The following is a 17,104-nucleotide window of genomic DNA, read 5'->3' on the forward strand; positions in this document are numbered from 1 at the left end:
AGCATGGGGCATGGGTCACTTGCTGGAGGATTCTCTGCTCCTTGAAGTCTTTAAACCATGATTTGAGGACTTCAGTAGCTCAGACATAGGTGAGAGGTTTATCACAGGAGTGGGTGGGTGAGATTCTGTAGCCTGCATTGTGCAGGAGGTCAGACTAGATGATCATAATGGTCCCTTCTAACCTTAATATCTATGAATCTATGCTATAGCAGACTACGCTAACCTAGATTAAAGTGGTCAAAACTACTGCTTAAAAGACACCCTGAAAAAAACAATATACTGAAGAGCCCAAAAGAGCTGTTTGGAAAGAATAAAAAAGAACAAAAATACATATGATATAGAGGAAAGGGAACTGCAACGTGAATAGCTTGATGATGGGTTCCAAAATGGCTGGTAGACAGCAGCAGTTGGCTCATTTTTAGAATTCAAAGGGCAAGCTCTAGAAGGAGAATATTGGGATGGCTCCTGTATTAAAGGATAGGTTTCAGAGTAGCAGCCGTGTTAGTCTGTATTTGCAAAAAGAAAAGGAGTCACCTACTACAGGACAGGCCCAACAAAGAAAATAACAGAACGCCACTAGCCATCACCTTCAGCCCTCAACTAAAACCTCTCCAATGCATCATCAAGGATCTACAACCTATCCTGAAGGACAACCCATCACTCTCACAGATCTTGGGAGACAGGCCAGTCCTTGCTTACAGACAGCCCCCCAACCTGAGCAAATACTCACCAGCAACCACAGACCACACAACAAACCACTAACCCAGGAACCTATCCTTGTAACAAAGCCCGTTGCCAACTGTGTCCACATATCTATTCAGGGGACACCATCATAGGGCCTAATCACATCAGCCACACTATCAGAGAGGCTCATTCACCTGCACATCTACCAATGTGATATATACCATCATGTGCCAGCAATGCCCCTCTGCCATGTACACTGGTCAAACTGGACAGTCTCTATGTAAAAGAATAAATGGACACAAGATGTCTTAACAGATGTCAAGAATTATAACATTCAAAAACCAGTTGGAGAACACTTCGGTCTCTTTGGTCACTCGATTACAGACCTAAAAGTGGCAATTCTTCAACAAAAAAACTTCAAAAACAGACTCCAACGAGAGACTGCTGAATTGGAATTAATTTGCAGACTGGGTACAATTAACTTAGGCTTGAATAAAGACTGGGAGTGGATGGGTCATTACACAAAGTAAAACTATTTCCCCATGTTTATTCCCACCCCCCACACCCCACACTGTTCCTCAGACATTCTTGTCAACTGCTGGAAATGGCCCACCTTGATTAGCACTACAAAAGGTGTTCTCCCTCCGCCCCCCTCCCCCCCCCCCCCGCTCTCCTGCTGGTAATAGCTCGCCTTAAGTGATCACTCTCCTTACAGTGTGTATGGTAACACCCATTGTTTCATGTTCTCTATGTATATAAATCTCCCCACTGTATTTTCCACTGAATGCTTCCAGTGAAGTGAGCTGTAGCTCACAAAAGCTTATGCTCAAATAAATTTGTTAGTCTCTAAGGTGCCACAAGTACTCCTTTTCTTTTTGTATTAAAGGATGACCTTGAAGCTAAGTGGGGCTAGTGTGTTTAGACTGTGAAGGAGAACAGAAAAGGAGTACTTTTGGCACCTTAGAGACTAACAAATTTATTTGAGCATAAGCTTTTGTGAGCTACAGCTCACTGAAAGCTTATGCTCAGATAAATTTGTTAGTCTCTAAGGTGCCACAAGTACTCCTTTTATTTTGCAAATACAGACTAACACGGCTGCTACTCTGAAAAGAGAACAGATTTTTGGATATCCAGAAAAACTACGGGAGCATGAACAGGCAGCCAATTGCAGGCCATCAGTAGCCTTGTTTACAAGTTCTTGTGTGTATATAAACAGTATGCTTAATGGAGATATATATATATGTGTGTATATGTGAAATCTGGCTTTTACATCTGGAATCTTAAATCTAGAAAACCTCACAAATACTGTCAAGAGTCAAGGGCTAAAAAGAAGGTTTTGTTTGGTAAAATACATTGGAGACCTTCCCGGTTTGTTTGTTTGTTTGTTTGTTTGTTTTAATGCAAATTCTCCACATTCTTGCTCCTTTTTGACCACTGTTAAAATTTTATAATTAATAAAGGGAGAGTATTTTGTTCCATAAATACCCACCTTAATTTTGGCAGCTTTCCTCTGAAAGACACAATCCCTGTGTATCTGCCTCCATAACCGCTGTAATTGGCTGCTTTTGCTGGCCACAGTGCATTCCTACACTGGGATGCCTCTCCAGTCTCCACTTCCCGTCTGTTTTTGTGGGCTTGGGACTGGGAAGTACATACCCAATCTCAAATGTGTTGGATTTATAGTTCATCTACACTGGCTTTAGTAGATTAGGATGAATTTCATGGGGGCTGGGAAGGTTGGAAGGATTTAATGACCTTATGGCATTGTTGTTTGCTAAGAGCGGGTGTGGGTGTTAGGTGCTACTCATACACTTTCAAATCCAGCTTCTGGTGCTAATGGTTACATTGCAGAAGGCTAAGGTGAATGATGAGTCTGCCTTTGGGTTTCAGCATCTTTAGGGGTGTTTTATTACGTGTTTGTGTTTTGTTTTGTTTTTGTAGCCGCATCAAGGAAAATCACATAGTTTAAAAAATTATATGGATGTAGAAACTGTTCAGTCAGATTTGTTTGTCTGTAAACCCCACATTTCAGTAACATATTATATACCTGTACTCTACCTATACTTGTATAATCATGATTGTACATCATTTTGAGAAAGACCACCTTCTTGCTGCCATCTTTTATTGCAACCTTGAACTCTGAGAAAGTAGTATTTTTTCCATCCCATCTTATTTTTCTTGATGGAATTAACTAGCACCTGATGTACTTCTTTAATTACCTATCAGTTGAGGGAGGTTCCACTTCATTCAGTGCAGATCATTGCAGGCATTGCTGGTTTTGTTTTGTAACTCCAGACATGACTTCTTCATGCTCCCCTAATATTCCTTTATGCTAAATATGTATCATACAATACTGCAGTGAAAAGGAAGGATGGTTAACTAAGGAAACGAGAAGTACTTTGACAAAGCAAGTGGAAACAAGTATTCTGTTCCCCAGATCATAAGACTTTTCTTTCCACAATAGTCACATAACCCTGTAAGAAAAAGAAAGAAAGAAAGAAAGAAAGAAAGAAAGAAAGAAAGAAAGAAAGAAAGAAAGAAGCACCTGGTTATTGATACTGCTTTTAGTTATGTTGTAGTATGGTATAATCAGAGAATTAACTTCTGTATCTCTGCAAAAATCAATTGCTATTGTTCTCATTTGCTGTTGCTAATCACACCCCACAGTACTTCACTAGAACCCTTCTTTTCTTTGTAACATATTCTGATTCAGGTATTGCAGCAAGTTTTCTGCAGCATGTTGTCTGTTTCCACAGCTAAACTGCTACAAGCATTGGGTTATATAAAAATCATGGATTCTTTGTGCTATACTGTTGTTTGCAATTGATTAACATCTCTTTCTTTGATGCTGTCACACTAGCCGTAGGCATGCTGGGCCTCAAGAGTAAAAGGAGGAATACAAGATTTAATCTCATCTCCAGTTTCTCTCCAGAAAACTGTCGTGACATTCTGAGGAAAATCATGCTGTAATCCTCAAATGCCTTGGATTACTTAAAGGAAAATTCCGCCATTTTGCTAAATGCACAGGCCAGAAAATGTTTATGGCAAGAAACTCTCCTCATCATGAATGAACTGTGATATATACTTATAAAGAACTTGGACTATGATATTTAATCAATTTAGATTTTATTTGGAAAGATTATTATTTTATTTTTGTTACAGTAGTGCTCAAAGGCCCCATTCCACATTGGAGCCCTGAACAGTAATTGCTGTACAAACACATAGGAAGACCTGCAGTCTTGCAGTCTAAAAGTATATCTATACTTCAGGCTGGGTGTGAAGGAGACAGAATGCTAGCACACTAAAATAGTGTGTAGCTTCAGAAATTTGAGCAGCGGGAGGGGCTAACCTCTCCTCCCATACATATCTATGGTCTTGGATGGGATCATACTTGGGTGACTAGCCCCTCTGTTGCTCACACTGGAGCCTTTGATCTGGTTAGATCAAGGCTAGCTCAGGTATATCAACACTTGCTGTAATTACACCTCAGAGAAGCAGTGTAGACATACCTTAAGTATTATTGTTAATTCCATCTTGTAGATCGGGAAAAGAGAGGTGGACTTGCAGTAGCCACTGGGGGAGGTGTTTCTGGGACATTTTCCCCTAACTTTTAGAGAGGGTGAGACAATAATGTCTCCCTTATCCTCCAGCTATGATCCAGGGTTCATTAGGTAAATTTGATTGCCAAACTCTGAAGATGGTTCAAAATTTCTCTTCACCCCTCTCCTCCCAACTTGTCCGAAAAAGCAGTTTTTGAGGATAATTTTGAGTGTAAAACAGTGAGGGTAACTAACCATTGGAACAATTTAGCAAAGATCATGGTGGATTCTTGGTCACTGGCTATTTTTAAATCATGACTGGATTTTTTAAAACAGGAATTATTTTGGAGGAGTTCTGTGGCCTGTGCTATGCAGGAGGTCAGACTAGATGTTTATAATGGTCCCTTCTGGCCTTGGAATCTATGACTCTATGAATCCATGCATTTTTGGTGGATCTGGATTATGTTTAACCTTAATCCACTTGTGTGGAAGAACCGGCAAAGTCTCCATTTTGCTATAATACTAATTTAACAATAAGAACTTTAATATTTAATAATTAAACATTTTGTTTAAATATAAAACAGTAACATTATCTTTACAGTCTCTTGCACACAGCTTTTGTTAGCATAGCTCACTCCTTTGCATCAGGCACAGAAGGTCGGTGAGCGGAAATAGGGTTCATGCAGAATGTTGTTAGAGTTTAGGGAGTGGGGGGAACCAAGACTAGAGACATGCATGTTTAACTGTGACTGTCTTCAGTGTGAAGTGTTATCTTGTGACATTTTGCTTTAGTGTCAAATAAGTAGCTTGGGGGCAAGAACTAGAGTTAGGCTCAATGTTATTTAGCATCATCAGTGATGTACTGGAAAAGGGGTTGTCACGGGGTGACACTGACCCTTTAAGGAGGAACAGGGCCAGTGCACCTGTCTGCATCAGCTGATCCAGAATAGGCTTTAAAAGAGGCCCCTGGGGCTAGGGAAGGGAAGACACCAGTGAGTCAGAGTTAGGAAGCAGGACTGCCAGAGTCCCCTGTGTAGGGAGGCTATGAGAGCCTGAAAGGTAAAAGGGGGAACATCCCCTGGAGTTTCTGGCCCAGAATGAGCCAAGGAGCTGTTTGTATTTGTTTTGTTTAGATTTGGACAATAAGACTGCTTGAAGGAGGCTGTGAGCATGGCAGTAGATCCTTTGTAAACTGCTGAGAAGCCCTGCCATGTTACAGGGGTAAACATCCAAGGTGAAATCTGGCTCTGTTGATGTCAATGAGAGTATTGCCACTGACTTCAGTGGGAACAGGATTTTATCCCTTGTGGATAGTACTAAACTAGAAAGTACTGTGCACACTAGTGAGGATCAAAGAATAGTAGAAAGGAAAAAGCTGTGGTCAGGAAAACACCAAATGGGATTCAATCTGGAGAAATTCTGGGTAAAAAACAACACAGAGCAGTGATGATGAGGGGTGGGAGAGGGAGAGAATATTTGTAAAGCAAGAATTTTGGAAATGATCTGCACCAGATGTTATAGATGGCAGTAACTTAAATAGGTGCTCATAAGGTGGTATGTCATTAAAAATATACAGTGTGATTTTTGGTTTACATATTGTATAACAAGTCATCATCCATTGAGGCAAAAATCATTTTCTAGAGGGAGATGATGTGGCCTTGTGGATCAAGCGCTGAACTTGGATGTTAGACACCTTGGTTCTAGGCCTGCCACTGCTCTGAGACACCTCAGGCAAGTCATTGCACCACTCTGTGCCTCAGTTTCCCCATTTGTAAAATGAAGATACCAATGCTGACCTTCTTTGAGTTCTGCTAACGAAAAGCACTCTATGAGAGCTAGATGGTATTATATTTGTCATTGGAATAAATGCACCTATAATAGAATGTTCAGTTCTGGACACCTTAATATTTGAAATATGCTAATAATTTGGAGGATATTCAAAAATGGAAAGCTCTGGGTGACTAGTTGATTAGACAATGATAAAAGAACTTAATATGCTAAGTTTGCCTAAAAAAAGACTTAGTTAACATGATAATACTTAGTAAGTATTATAAGTTACTATACTTAGTAACAGGTTACTTAGTAAGTATTATAAGTTACTATACTTAGTAACAGGTTTCAGAGTAGCAGCCTTGTTAGTCTGTATCCCCAAAAAGAACAGGAGTACTTATGGCACCTTAGAGACTAACAAATTTATTTGAGCATAAGCTTTTGTGAGCTACAGCTCACTTCATCAGATGATCGGATGCATGCAGTAGAAAATACAGTAGGGGGATTTTATATACACAGAGAACATGAAACAATGGGTGTTATCATACACATTGTAATGAGAGTGATCAGGTAAGGTGAGCTATTACCAGCAGGAGAGAAAAAAAAAATCTACCAATGTGATATATGCCATCATGTGCCAGCAATGCCCCTCTGCCATGTACATTGGCCAAACAGGACAGTCTCTACGTAAAAGAATAAATGGACACAAATCAGACGTCAAGAATTATAACATTCAAAAACCAGTCAGAGAACACTTCAATCTCTCTGGTCACTCGATTACAGAGCTAAAAGTGGCAATATTACAACAAAAAAACTTAAAAAACAGACTCCAATGAGAGATTGCTGAATTGGAATTAATTTGCAAACTAGACATCATTACATTATTCTTGAATAAAGACTGGGAGTGGATGGGTCATTACACAAAGTAAAACTATTTCCCCTTGTTTATTTTCCCTCCCTACTGTTCCTCACAGGTTCTTGTCAACTGCTGGAAATGGCCCACCTGATTATCACTACAAAAGGTTTTTGTTTTGTTTTTCTCTTCTGCTGGTAATAGCTCACCTTACCTGATCACTCTCATTACAGTGTGTATGGTAACACCCATTGTTTCATGTTCTCTGTGTATATAAAATCCCCCTACTGTATTTTCCACTGCATGCATCCGATGAAGTGAGCTGTAGCTCATGAAAGCTTATGCTCATATAAATTTGTTAGTCTCTAAGGTGCCACAAGTACTCCTTTTCTTTATACTTAGTAAGTATAGTAACTAAGATAAAAGACTTAGTTAACATGATAATACTCTACTGTTTAAGAAGAATCCCAAACAGAGAGTTGAATTGTTTAGGGAGGTACAGGAAGAACAAAGCTTTAGTAATCAGATGACATGAAGCAAAGGAACATTTAGACAGAATATGAGGAAAAATTTCCTGACAATGAGAGCTGAATATTAACATAACAGACTTTACAGAAGAGGGATGGAAATTCCTTGCTTGAGACATTTAAAATTAGATAAGACAGGAAGCTTGGAAATATAATCTTGCATTGTCAGGGGAATGAGCTAGGTAACTTCACATATTTAATAGGTTTCTTTCTTCTCTAGTGTTCATGACACAAGAAATAATTGCACTGCTGCTTGAATAGTACACCTTATGTTTAGTTTGATAACTAAACTAGGAATTTGGGCTCTGTGTTTAGTGACCAATATCAAATTTTCTAAAGTCTTATCAGAACCAGTCATATATAAGATGCAGTGATTCCTGTCCCAACAGTCCCACTTCTTAAAGTGTAAGAAGACCTGTAGGCAGAGAAAATGTTTAATAATCCAATAAATTCATATAAACATTCACCTATTTGAATGTAAAAGCTTTAGACCCTAGGAGAACTGTTCAGGGCAACAATTCTTTCCAGAAAGAATTGCTAGCACCGTTTTCCTGGGCAGCATAGTTAGGGCCTACAATTGTTTAAATCAAATATTTGCTTTTGTTTCAATTATAAAGATGAATCAAGATTTAGAATGTGGTTTTCTTCTGATACAATGATAGGCTTACTGTATTTATTCCCTTCTGAAAACTGAAGGCTGCTTCAGTTCTGCAGGATAGCTCTGGTTTAATTTAAGATAAGTTGTTTGGGTGTTTTTGTTTGAAAAAATGCCCATGTAATTGATGATAAAACCTAGTATAACACTCTTTAACTGATTTTAAACTAGGACACCTCTTTTGCCTTGTGGCTGGCATAATTAATAAGCAGTTCATTAATGGTTTCATTGATGTTTGCCTGGTGTATTTTTCTTCCAGGTCAAGGAGCTCTTGATACAGTTCTCATGGCTTTTAACATCTGCTGTCCCTTGCATTGACCAGGCCCTCTGGATAGTTCATCAGCTTTCTTTGATGCAGTCAGGAAAAATGCTAGATTGACTTGATTGAAATCACCACTCAAAACTTAGTGACATAGAAGGTCAATTCCCCATTTACAATTAATTAAGAAACAGGTATGAGAAACTGCAGTCTTTGTATACTTCTTTGAGGTAAAGAATCAATGAGAACATGATCTACAGTCAAGAAGAGACAGAATTTTAACTATAACATTTCAACACAGAACAAACAACTAGAGTCCCTTTTAGGTATACAAGAAATGTTAGCAAATAAGAGTTTGTTGACCTACAGCACTATAGCTGAGAAGACATCAACTGAAAGAAGCAGAGGCTCAGAGAGTCCGAGTTTTATATTTTTACCATAATCTCTGATGTGACTGTGAAGGCTAAAACCTCAGACTGAAGGGGTCAGTGATGAGCATCATCTCAAGACATGAATGAAGGCAAGAGATGTACTCCCTGAGATTGTTCTCCAGCATGGCATGTCCAGCAGTTGAGAGAGAACTGGCAATGCTGGTCCCAGGCATACACATGCACTGGTTGGCACTTATACTGGATGCTTCCTCACAAGGTCCTCAGATAGTCCCACTGATGTTAACAAGACAATTTTTGGAAAGAAAGTGCTACTCTGCATGAGTAAGAATATCAGCTTCTGGTGCTTTGAAATTTTCTGTATGTAAGAAAAGTTTTCAGCATTCATATTCACATTCTCAGTGAATGGGTTTAGAATGTCATTGCTCGTTTGCACTTTACTGTACAGCACTTCTTAGACCCTGCTTAATGACCACAGTGATGATCACAATGCAGCCAGGTGTAACACAAGAATGTGTCACTTTGAGTCAAATAAAATATTTATCAATACTAAATCATCCCCTTTGCCCTCAAGAGGCAGCTTGGTCTAGATGATTGGGGCCAAGAATCAAGAGCTCTGAAAGTCTGATTCTGGCCCTGCTACTGATTCTCTGTGTGACCTTTGAACTAGTCACTTCAGTTTTCCAATATGTAAAATTGGAATTGTAACTGTTACTTAGCTACATCACTAGAATTATGTGAAGCTTAATCAGTGTACGTACAGTGCTTTCAAAATTCATAGCACTAAGTGCTATGTGTTCTCATGTGTGGCAAGAGAGTGCGGTAATGGGCACACTAAAAGCTTAAAATAAAAAAGTAAGACTTTAGGTCCAGATCCAGACAAGTGGTGAGCACCAGCCACGAGGAGTTCAGTACTTCTAAGGATTGTTCTCTTATTCACTCATGTTCACTTCCCTTTCTATATATCCTTTACCAACCAAGAGATAAGATCTGAGAGTAGCCTAGTTGCTGGTCTCTGAGTAACATTTGGAGGCACTTAAATGAGTGCAACTGTTCAGAAAAATCTTGAATACAGAGCTGCATCTCTGCTGCCTAGTCTCCAGACAGAAAACATCCAGTTGCAGAGATGAACATTAAGAACACATCCATAAGCATGAAATATTCACCCCAATTTAAAATCATCTAGTTTTAATGTTTAAAATACCAATCATTTTACAGCAATGCATACTCCGTTCTAAAATCCACTGCCAAGATCACTTATTTTCTTTGACAGTAAGCATAAAAGACCTCAAGTGTCGAAAGCAACAGAACCACAAAAATCTGAAACGTTGCTTAATTAGTATTTGTGAAGCTTGGGGCTACAGCACATCTGTTAATTTTTATGTTACAACAAGCAGAAATACATTCATACTTGGCGGTATCATTAGCATTCTGGGCATCAAGTCACCAGTAGTAAATAGCAAATTTGATGCCCTCAAAAATGTTTAAAGATATGGCCTTGCCATTGGTGGAGTAATTTCCCATAAGAAAATAATCTTGATGGTTACAGCCAGAGACTGGATATAAAAGACGACCTCTGGCAACTACAGCAGTTTCTTTCTCTGGGAAAACAGTCCTCTTGTTTTTCTCTGGGGTTTCATACTGTGCAGCTCTTGATATGTTCACCGTTTTGTTTACGAAGGGTTATGCTAGGGAAGGGAACTAGTTTGTGGTTTATGACAGCATCACTTCTGAAGATTTGGTACATACTGTGATTTGTATCACCCATTTGTGCCTCAGCCATAAAAATGCACTTTTTACCAGAAATATTTGTGAATATATAACAGCTCCGAAGACATATGGCCAATAAATAATTCAAAGTTATCTATTTTCCCTGCATATTCTTTATACATCTACCATGGTTTAATGCCTAGCTGGCTTGGAAACAATCTTGTTTATGACAGTCCTAGTATAAAAATGTTTACTGACTGGCAGCAAACCACTGATTCTCAGGTTATTGCCTTGAAGAATAAACCCTTTCCTCCTACTCTCCTTTTTCTTGCCTTTCTATTTTGCTAACAGCCCTGAGGAGCATTCTCTTGCATTGTGAGTGCCTATAAAGTGGGTATGTTTAACACTTGATTTCACTATAACGATAATGTGATTTAATTCATTATTTTCCTCTCTCCCCCTTGTCTTCTTTTCAGTTCGATATCTGTTTACAGTCCCAAGGAGAATCCTAACACATTTGATGCTGCTGCTTTCTTCCAGTCTGTGGGGAATTTCCTGGGGATCTTTGCTGGATCATTTGCAATGGGGTCCTCATACGCTGTTGTCACAGCTTTAATATCCTTTATTGTTTTTCAAACAGAAAAAACTCTGCAAGTTTGAAAGTCTGTTTGCCTTGAAAAGAACTTCTAAGGCTGTCTGTGATTTAAGACTGACCGTCTTTACTTTGAGCTTGAACTTCTTGACCATGGGTTTGAAGAGGCTCTGTAAACAAAGCCAGGTCCTCAGCTGGAGAAAATCAACACAGGTTCAATGATTTCAATAGAGCTGATTTTAACCAGCTGAGGATCTGGCCCAAAATCTATAACCCTTACTCCTGTAAGTAGTCTCATTGACCTCAGTAAGACTACCCTTGTGCCTAAGGACTATTCACATGAGTAAAAGTTGCAGGACTGGACCCCAAATTCCCTTGTTTGGGAGACTCTCCTGAAATCCCTCTGTCTTTCCCCATTTATTTTATTTTTCCCCAAAACATTATCATGCTGACCAATCCTTTCAATCAACAAGGAATGGATCACCACACTGGACCAGACTGGGGGAGGGGAGGAGAGTATGTGCGGTGCAACCTTACTCCAAGGACTGAGCTCACCTCCTTGACAGAGCTCACAGCCACTGACAAAGTCATGGGATTACAGGTTACGAAGTACCTGTTAGTATTTTAGCATTCCTGAGAAAATTAAAGCACCATGACATCAAAATTCTCCTGTGCTGTTCCACCTGACACTAACCTAAATTCATGTAATGAAACCCTTGCTTCATACCACACTCAGCCTCCCCAGCAGTTGCTATATTTTAACTGACCCATACAACTGTGTGGGAATATAATGTAACTGGATAAAAATCAGAAGAAGTGTTGTCTACTGGGTGGAAAAGGCAAAAGGAGCCAAGAGTCCTGGGTTCTATCTTAAACTCTGATAGTGATTCACTGTGGGACTTTAGGCAAAATACTTACCCTTTGTCTATGCTACAGAGTTAGGTCGACATAAGGCAGCTTTCTTCAGCCTAATTATGTCAGGTTTCAGAGTAGCAGCCGTGTTAGTCTGTATCCGCAAAAAGAAAAGGAGTACTTATGGCACCTTAGAGACTAAGACTAACAAATTTATTAGAGCATAAGCTTTCTTGAATTACAGCTCACTTCATCGGTTGCAACATCACTTCATCGGATGCATCGGATGCATCCGATGAAGTGAGCTGTAGCTCACGAAAACTTATGATCTAATAAATTTGTTAGTCTCTAAGGTGCCACAAGTACTCCTTTTCTTTTTGCTAATTATGTCAGTGTACACACTGCAGCCTTGCTCCCACCGATGTAAGTGCCCTACGACAGCAACATAAGTCCACCTCAACAACAAGCGTAGGGCTTATGTCAGTGTAGTTAGGTCGATGCAGTGTCTGTGTAGACATTGCATTACTTACATCGGCTGTTAGCCATCATATTTATCAGTTTCACAGCTAACTTAACAGGTAACTTAAGTTTCTAGTGTAGACAAGCCCTTGGGCCCAGAGCCTCAAAGGTAGTTAGCTGCCTAACTACCTTTGAGGATTCAGCCCTTAATTTCTCTATACCTCGGTAAACGCTGCCTTAAAATGGGTATAATAACAATTAATGTTTGCAAAGTATTTTGAGATGCTCACATAAAATACAATATTTGTTTAATTTACAATTTATGTAGTAGCAGTAATTAAACAAGGTACAAGCCAAGCTAAATTAAAGTGCAGCTTATCCAACCTGGGAAAGGCGTGATTCTCCATTTCCCTACATCTTGTTTAGTCATTTACATCTGTTGGTGTAAAAATGCTACCAAATCACAACATTAGCAACTTACACTCACTTTGCACAAGTATAAATGACTAAACAAAGCACTGATGTGTTAATCAGCTTCCCCATCTTGATTCCTTTGAGAGTCCAATTCTGAAGCACCAATTATGCTTTGTAAACTGATTCCATTTAAAGGCTACATAGTAAAGTTGACCTTCCCTTTTGACAGAGACAATAAAGGCTATGGACTAACTTGGCTTTTTGATCATGTTGTTGCCATATCACCTTTTCACAGCCACATTTCTTTGAAACCACATGACATGAGCACATTTCAATGGCTAATGTAGATATGTGAAGTAGACTAATGCTGGAAAATTAATGCTAAATTCAATCACTTAGGCCTTGATCCAGCAAAGCACTTCTATAATCTTAAGGTCCCATTGAAGGCACATGCTTATGTGCTTTGTATGATACAGCTGAATAGTTTTACGGTGCATTATTTCATTTATGATGGTGAGGTTGAATTTAGGCTGCAAAGCTGTTCGTTTTTTTTCCTTAGTATTTTTTAGCACTTGACAAAATTTACAAAGCTGTGTGAGTTCCCCATGTTGGAAACAGGCCTATTCTTCCTCCTGTCTTGGAGTGCCTTCCTGTCAGCAGAAGCTGCTGGTCTTACAGGTAAGTGTTGCATTTTCCTGAGTAAGCAAAGACTGTGGGGCTTTTTAGTAAATCTGTGATGTGGGAAAACAGCACACCTATTTTGAGCATGACATCTTATATGAATCTTCCAAAATCCAGTTGCTTCTTGTCATTGCTGAAATGTGTGGATGCTGCAAACATCCATCTGCAGGCATAAATCCATAGATACCTGAATGACTTTTTTTTTTGCACAAGTTTTTGTTTGGTTGGTGGTTTTTTTATTTCTCCCACTCAAATCCCTGTTGCATCAGGAGAAAGGCACAGGCTGCCCAGTGACAGACCAAAACCACTTACAGCCTACACATCACTGCATCAACATGGAGATAGCATTTGTGCAACCATAGTCAAATACATGGCCAGAAATTGCTTTCTTAAACACAGAGAACAAGTGAACACATTCATACACAATGAAAAAGGTACACAGAAGTAATCTATGCAATGCCCAGACTCTGATTGATTTCATAATGTGATTAGGAAGAATATGATTCATAATAGTTTAAGCCTATTGATGTTTTTGATACTGTTATTTTTGACCATGAACTGCCATAATTCACACCAAGGAAAGTTAGAAGAAAACTTGAGTGCCTGAGCATTAATAGAGAGCCCGTTTAGTTTTTCTGGAGAAATTGCTAGAGACCTGTTAATTTTTACTTTGAACATGATCCTTGTAAAGCTTTTGGGGAGCAGTGAGGCCTTGGGTGAAATCCTGGCTACACTGAAGTCAATGGCAAAACTCCCACTGGCTTCAATGGAGCCAGGATTTTGCCTTTTGTGTGATAAGCCGTATGTTCAGAGGACTTTGAAACCAGCGTGTGGTTTGTTGTAAATTGCTGCATGCTCACTCCTCTTCTTCATTTTATGCACAATTTTCTGTCCCATTCTAAGCCAAAGGTGGATGAATGCCAATGTGTTTCCAAGTTAAACAAGAGAGCCAGGCTCTATCACTTTCCAAAAAAAAACCAACTTTAACCTGAACAAGGCCTTCTTTAGTCCTGTTGTGGTTACTGGCCATTTTCAAAACATTACCTCTAATAACCTGCTATTTACCTAGACAAAAAAATGGAATAACTTCTAAATCCTTTGTTTTTAAGCTGAGTGACTTCCCACACTTTCTAAGATAGGAATTTTAAAACCTTCTCCCCAGCGGAATCCATGGGTGTCACATTTTAGCCAGGAACAAATATGGTGTTACTAAATTTTTAAATAACTGAAAAGCAGGGTTCATAATGGAAACGCTGATACTGCCTCCAATGCTGTCACTGCTTCAGGCACTGCTGTACTGAAGGCAAGTTCCACTGTCAGAATGCTGGAGCAGACTGCATGTCCAAATAATTGGCATATATCATTTCTTCACATCACACTGCAAATATGGTGACACATAATGTACTCTCTCCCACTAGTCACTTGGGATGGTGTTTCATTTTTTTAACATATAAAATGTCAGAAATCAAAGCCCTAATTACTGATGGCACGGAGGGGTTTCATAATGACACAGTAGCCATAGTTAACTATTTTTAATGGCCAGAAAGTGAGTGGAAAGCAAAGTCATGATCCAATTAAAGGGAAAAAACCAGAAAAGTACAAGGAAGTTAAGCCTTTGCTTATAAATAAAAGGACTGACATAGTTGGTAAAAAAGGAAATTGCTCCACCTACATAAATTGCAAGGAAAACAAACCCCGCCCTTTTAGTTCTGGCACTAGCAATTCTTTTCATATGTACCTTCTTTGTCTCAGTTGGCAATTGTTTAATTACATTGTCGTGATGAGGCAAAGATGACTCCTGCCTCATTTATCAGCAGGGTTGAGCCTCTGTCACTTAGTTTCTATGAAAGGCCTTTGTCAGAAGCTGTTAGGAAAAAAGAACACATGCAGTCTTCCTTGTAGCTTCAGAAGTTCAAAGCTGAGTTTTCCATATGCAACAACTCTATTAATACTGTATTGACATTTCATCTTAAAGTAGACATTTTTAGCCCTTTGCTTTAACCAGTTCCAATGTAACTTTCATCTTCTCTCACCCTTGCCTGAAAATGCTTGTATTCACTCTTTCCACAATATTTTTTTTTAGTTATATTTCAGAGTGGACTGGTTAACAGATCATCAGGTGATTTAACAGCTTTCCAGCAGCACATTTCACTGCTCAATGAGAGATGCAAATTTAGGAGAAAGCATCTGATTTCTTAATCCCGAACTAGTGGAATCTATTTAAAATGAGGTTAATCTATGCAGTCACCAGGACTGCCGTGGACTACGCTTATGCAATGCCGTGGACTACGCTTATGTTCACAGGTGCTGACTTCTATTATTCCCGGTGGGTGTTCCACCCCTGCTTTGCCCTGAGGCCACACCCCTACACTGTCCGTTCCCCTGAGGCCCCACCCTCACTTCACCTCTTCCCGCCCTCACTCCACCCCCCTCCCTGAGGCTCTCCACCTGCCACTCATTGCTCTCTGCTCTCCCCTGAACATCTCCCACCAGCCACCAAACAGCTGATTGGCGACCCCGCCAAACAGCTGATCAGCAGCACTGCCAAAAAGCTGTGGCCAGTGGGTGCTCAGAATCCCTATTTTTTTTCTGTGGGTGCTAGAGCCCCGGAGCACCCATGGAGTCAGCAGCTATGCTTATGTTACATAAGAGCCTCTTGGCCTGAACAGTCACTTCCAGGGTTGTATTAAGAGCACACCTCTCATAGTGCTCTCCTCAGCCAAAATACAGGGCTCTAGTTACAAGTTATACCTTTAGGAGTTGAGTCTGTCTAGCACCTTGCAAAATCAGGCCATTAGAGAGTGAGAATTACAGGGAAGTAATTTCCTTTTGCCTATTTGTGAAATGATCCATCAAGGACATTTAGTCTCTCTCTCCTTCAGTAAAGGAATTACTTATAAATTAATGCACACCATCAGTGATGCATTTTAGGATAGCAATTGCCTCTTCTGTGGCATGAGTCCCATTATCAGCATCACACATTGCCATCTTTTACTCTAAGATGAATTGCCACTATCAGTATAAACAATGGAGTAAAATTCATTGAGACTGATTTCCTTATGCCTGGTATCAGCTAACAAGCTGTTACTATTCCTATGTGTTTCACAAATGGAGTAAAAAGCAACTAGACTGGTAGACTTTTTTAAATCTTATTACCCATTATCAAAGAGGTTGGCGTAGTTGGAGTTTAGCTATCTGCTGATTGACTTGGTTCATATAGCTATCATTTTTTTATTATCAGGTTTTTCATTTTTTTATATTACATTACATTTTCCAATAATTTAATTTCTTCAGAAAGATCATTGCTGTTGTATTGCACTGATGAACCAATTTTCCATTTCTTCCTAAATCTTTCACTTTAATCCATAGTTCTGCTTCAGTGATATGGGTGCTGAGGCTCTCAGTTAGTGCTCTTTTTCAGTTTTTTTAAAAAAAGGAGCGGAGGGAATGGAAAAGTAAATTAGTCACTACTATCCCCAAAAAATAAAGCCACAGGTACAAGCAACTGTTAAGAAAGACTTTCTCACTCTCTCTGCTCTGATAGATCTAATCACATTCTCCTGTCCAGAATTCCAACATTGTTCATTCTCAGTAAAACCAAGAAGTGTGCATTTAATTTAGCAGGAAACTGAGACAGACATTTACATTTTTGGCTCCAGAATCTGACGTTTTAATGAGAAAAGAACTAGTGAATAGTTTTATCTTTGATGCATGCTATGT

The 17,104-nt window shown here is 39.4% G+C and overlaps 1 protein-coding gene across 1 annotated transcript in view; it reads left to right on the forward strand.

The window, feature by feature from the left end:
- The window catches only part of SLC9A9 (solute carrier family 9 member A9), a 309,971-nt gene that overhangs the window by 123,213 nt on the left and 169,654 nt on the right, over positions 1-17,104 (forward strand). The window contains exons 7-8 of the mRNA XM_074963818.1: positions 10,863-11,001; positions 13,276-13,381. Coding sequence (XP_074819919.1) covers positions 10,863-11,001; positions 13,276-13,381 — 245 coding nt within the window. The remainder of the gene's footprint in view (positions 1-10,862; positions 11,002-13,275; positions 13,382-17,104) is intronic.

This window comes from Natator depressus, chromosome 9 (genome assembly GCF_965152275.1).
Source record: "Natator depressus isolate rNatDep1 chromosome 9, rNatDep2.hap1, whole genome shotgun sequence".
NCBI lineage: Eukaryota > Metazoa > Chordata > Testudines > Cheloniidae > Natator > Natator depressus.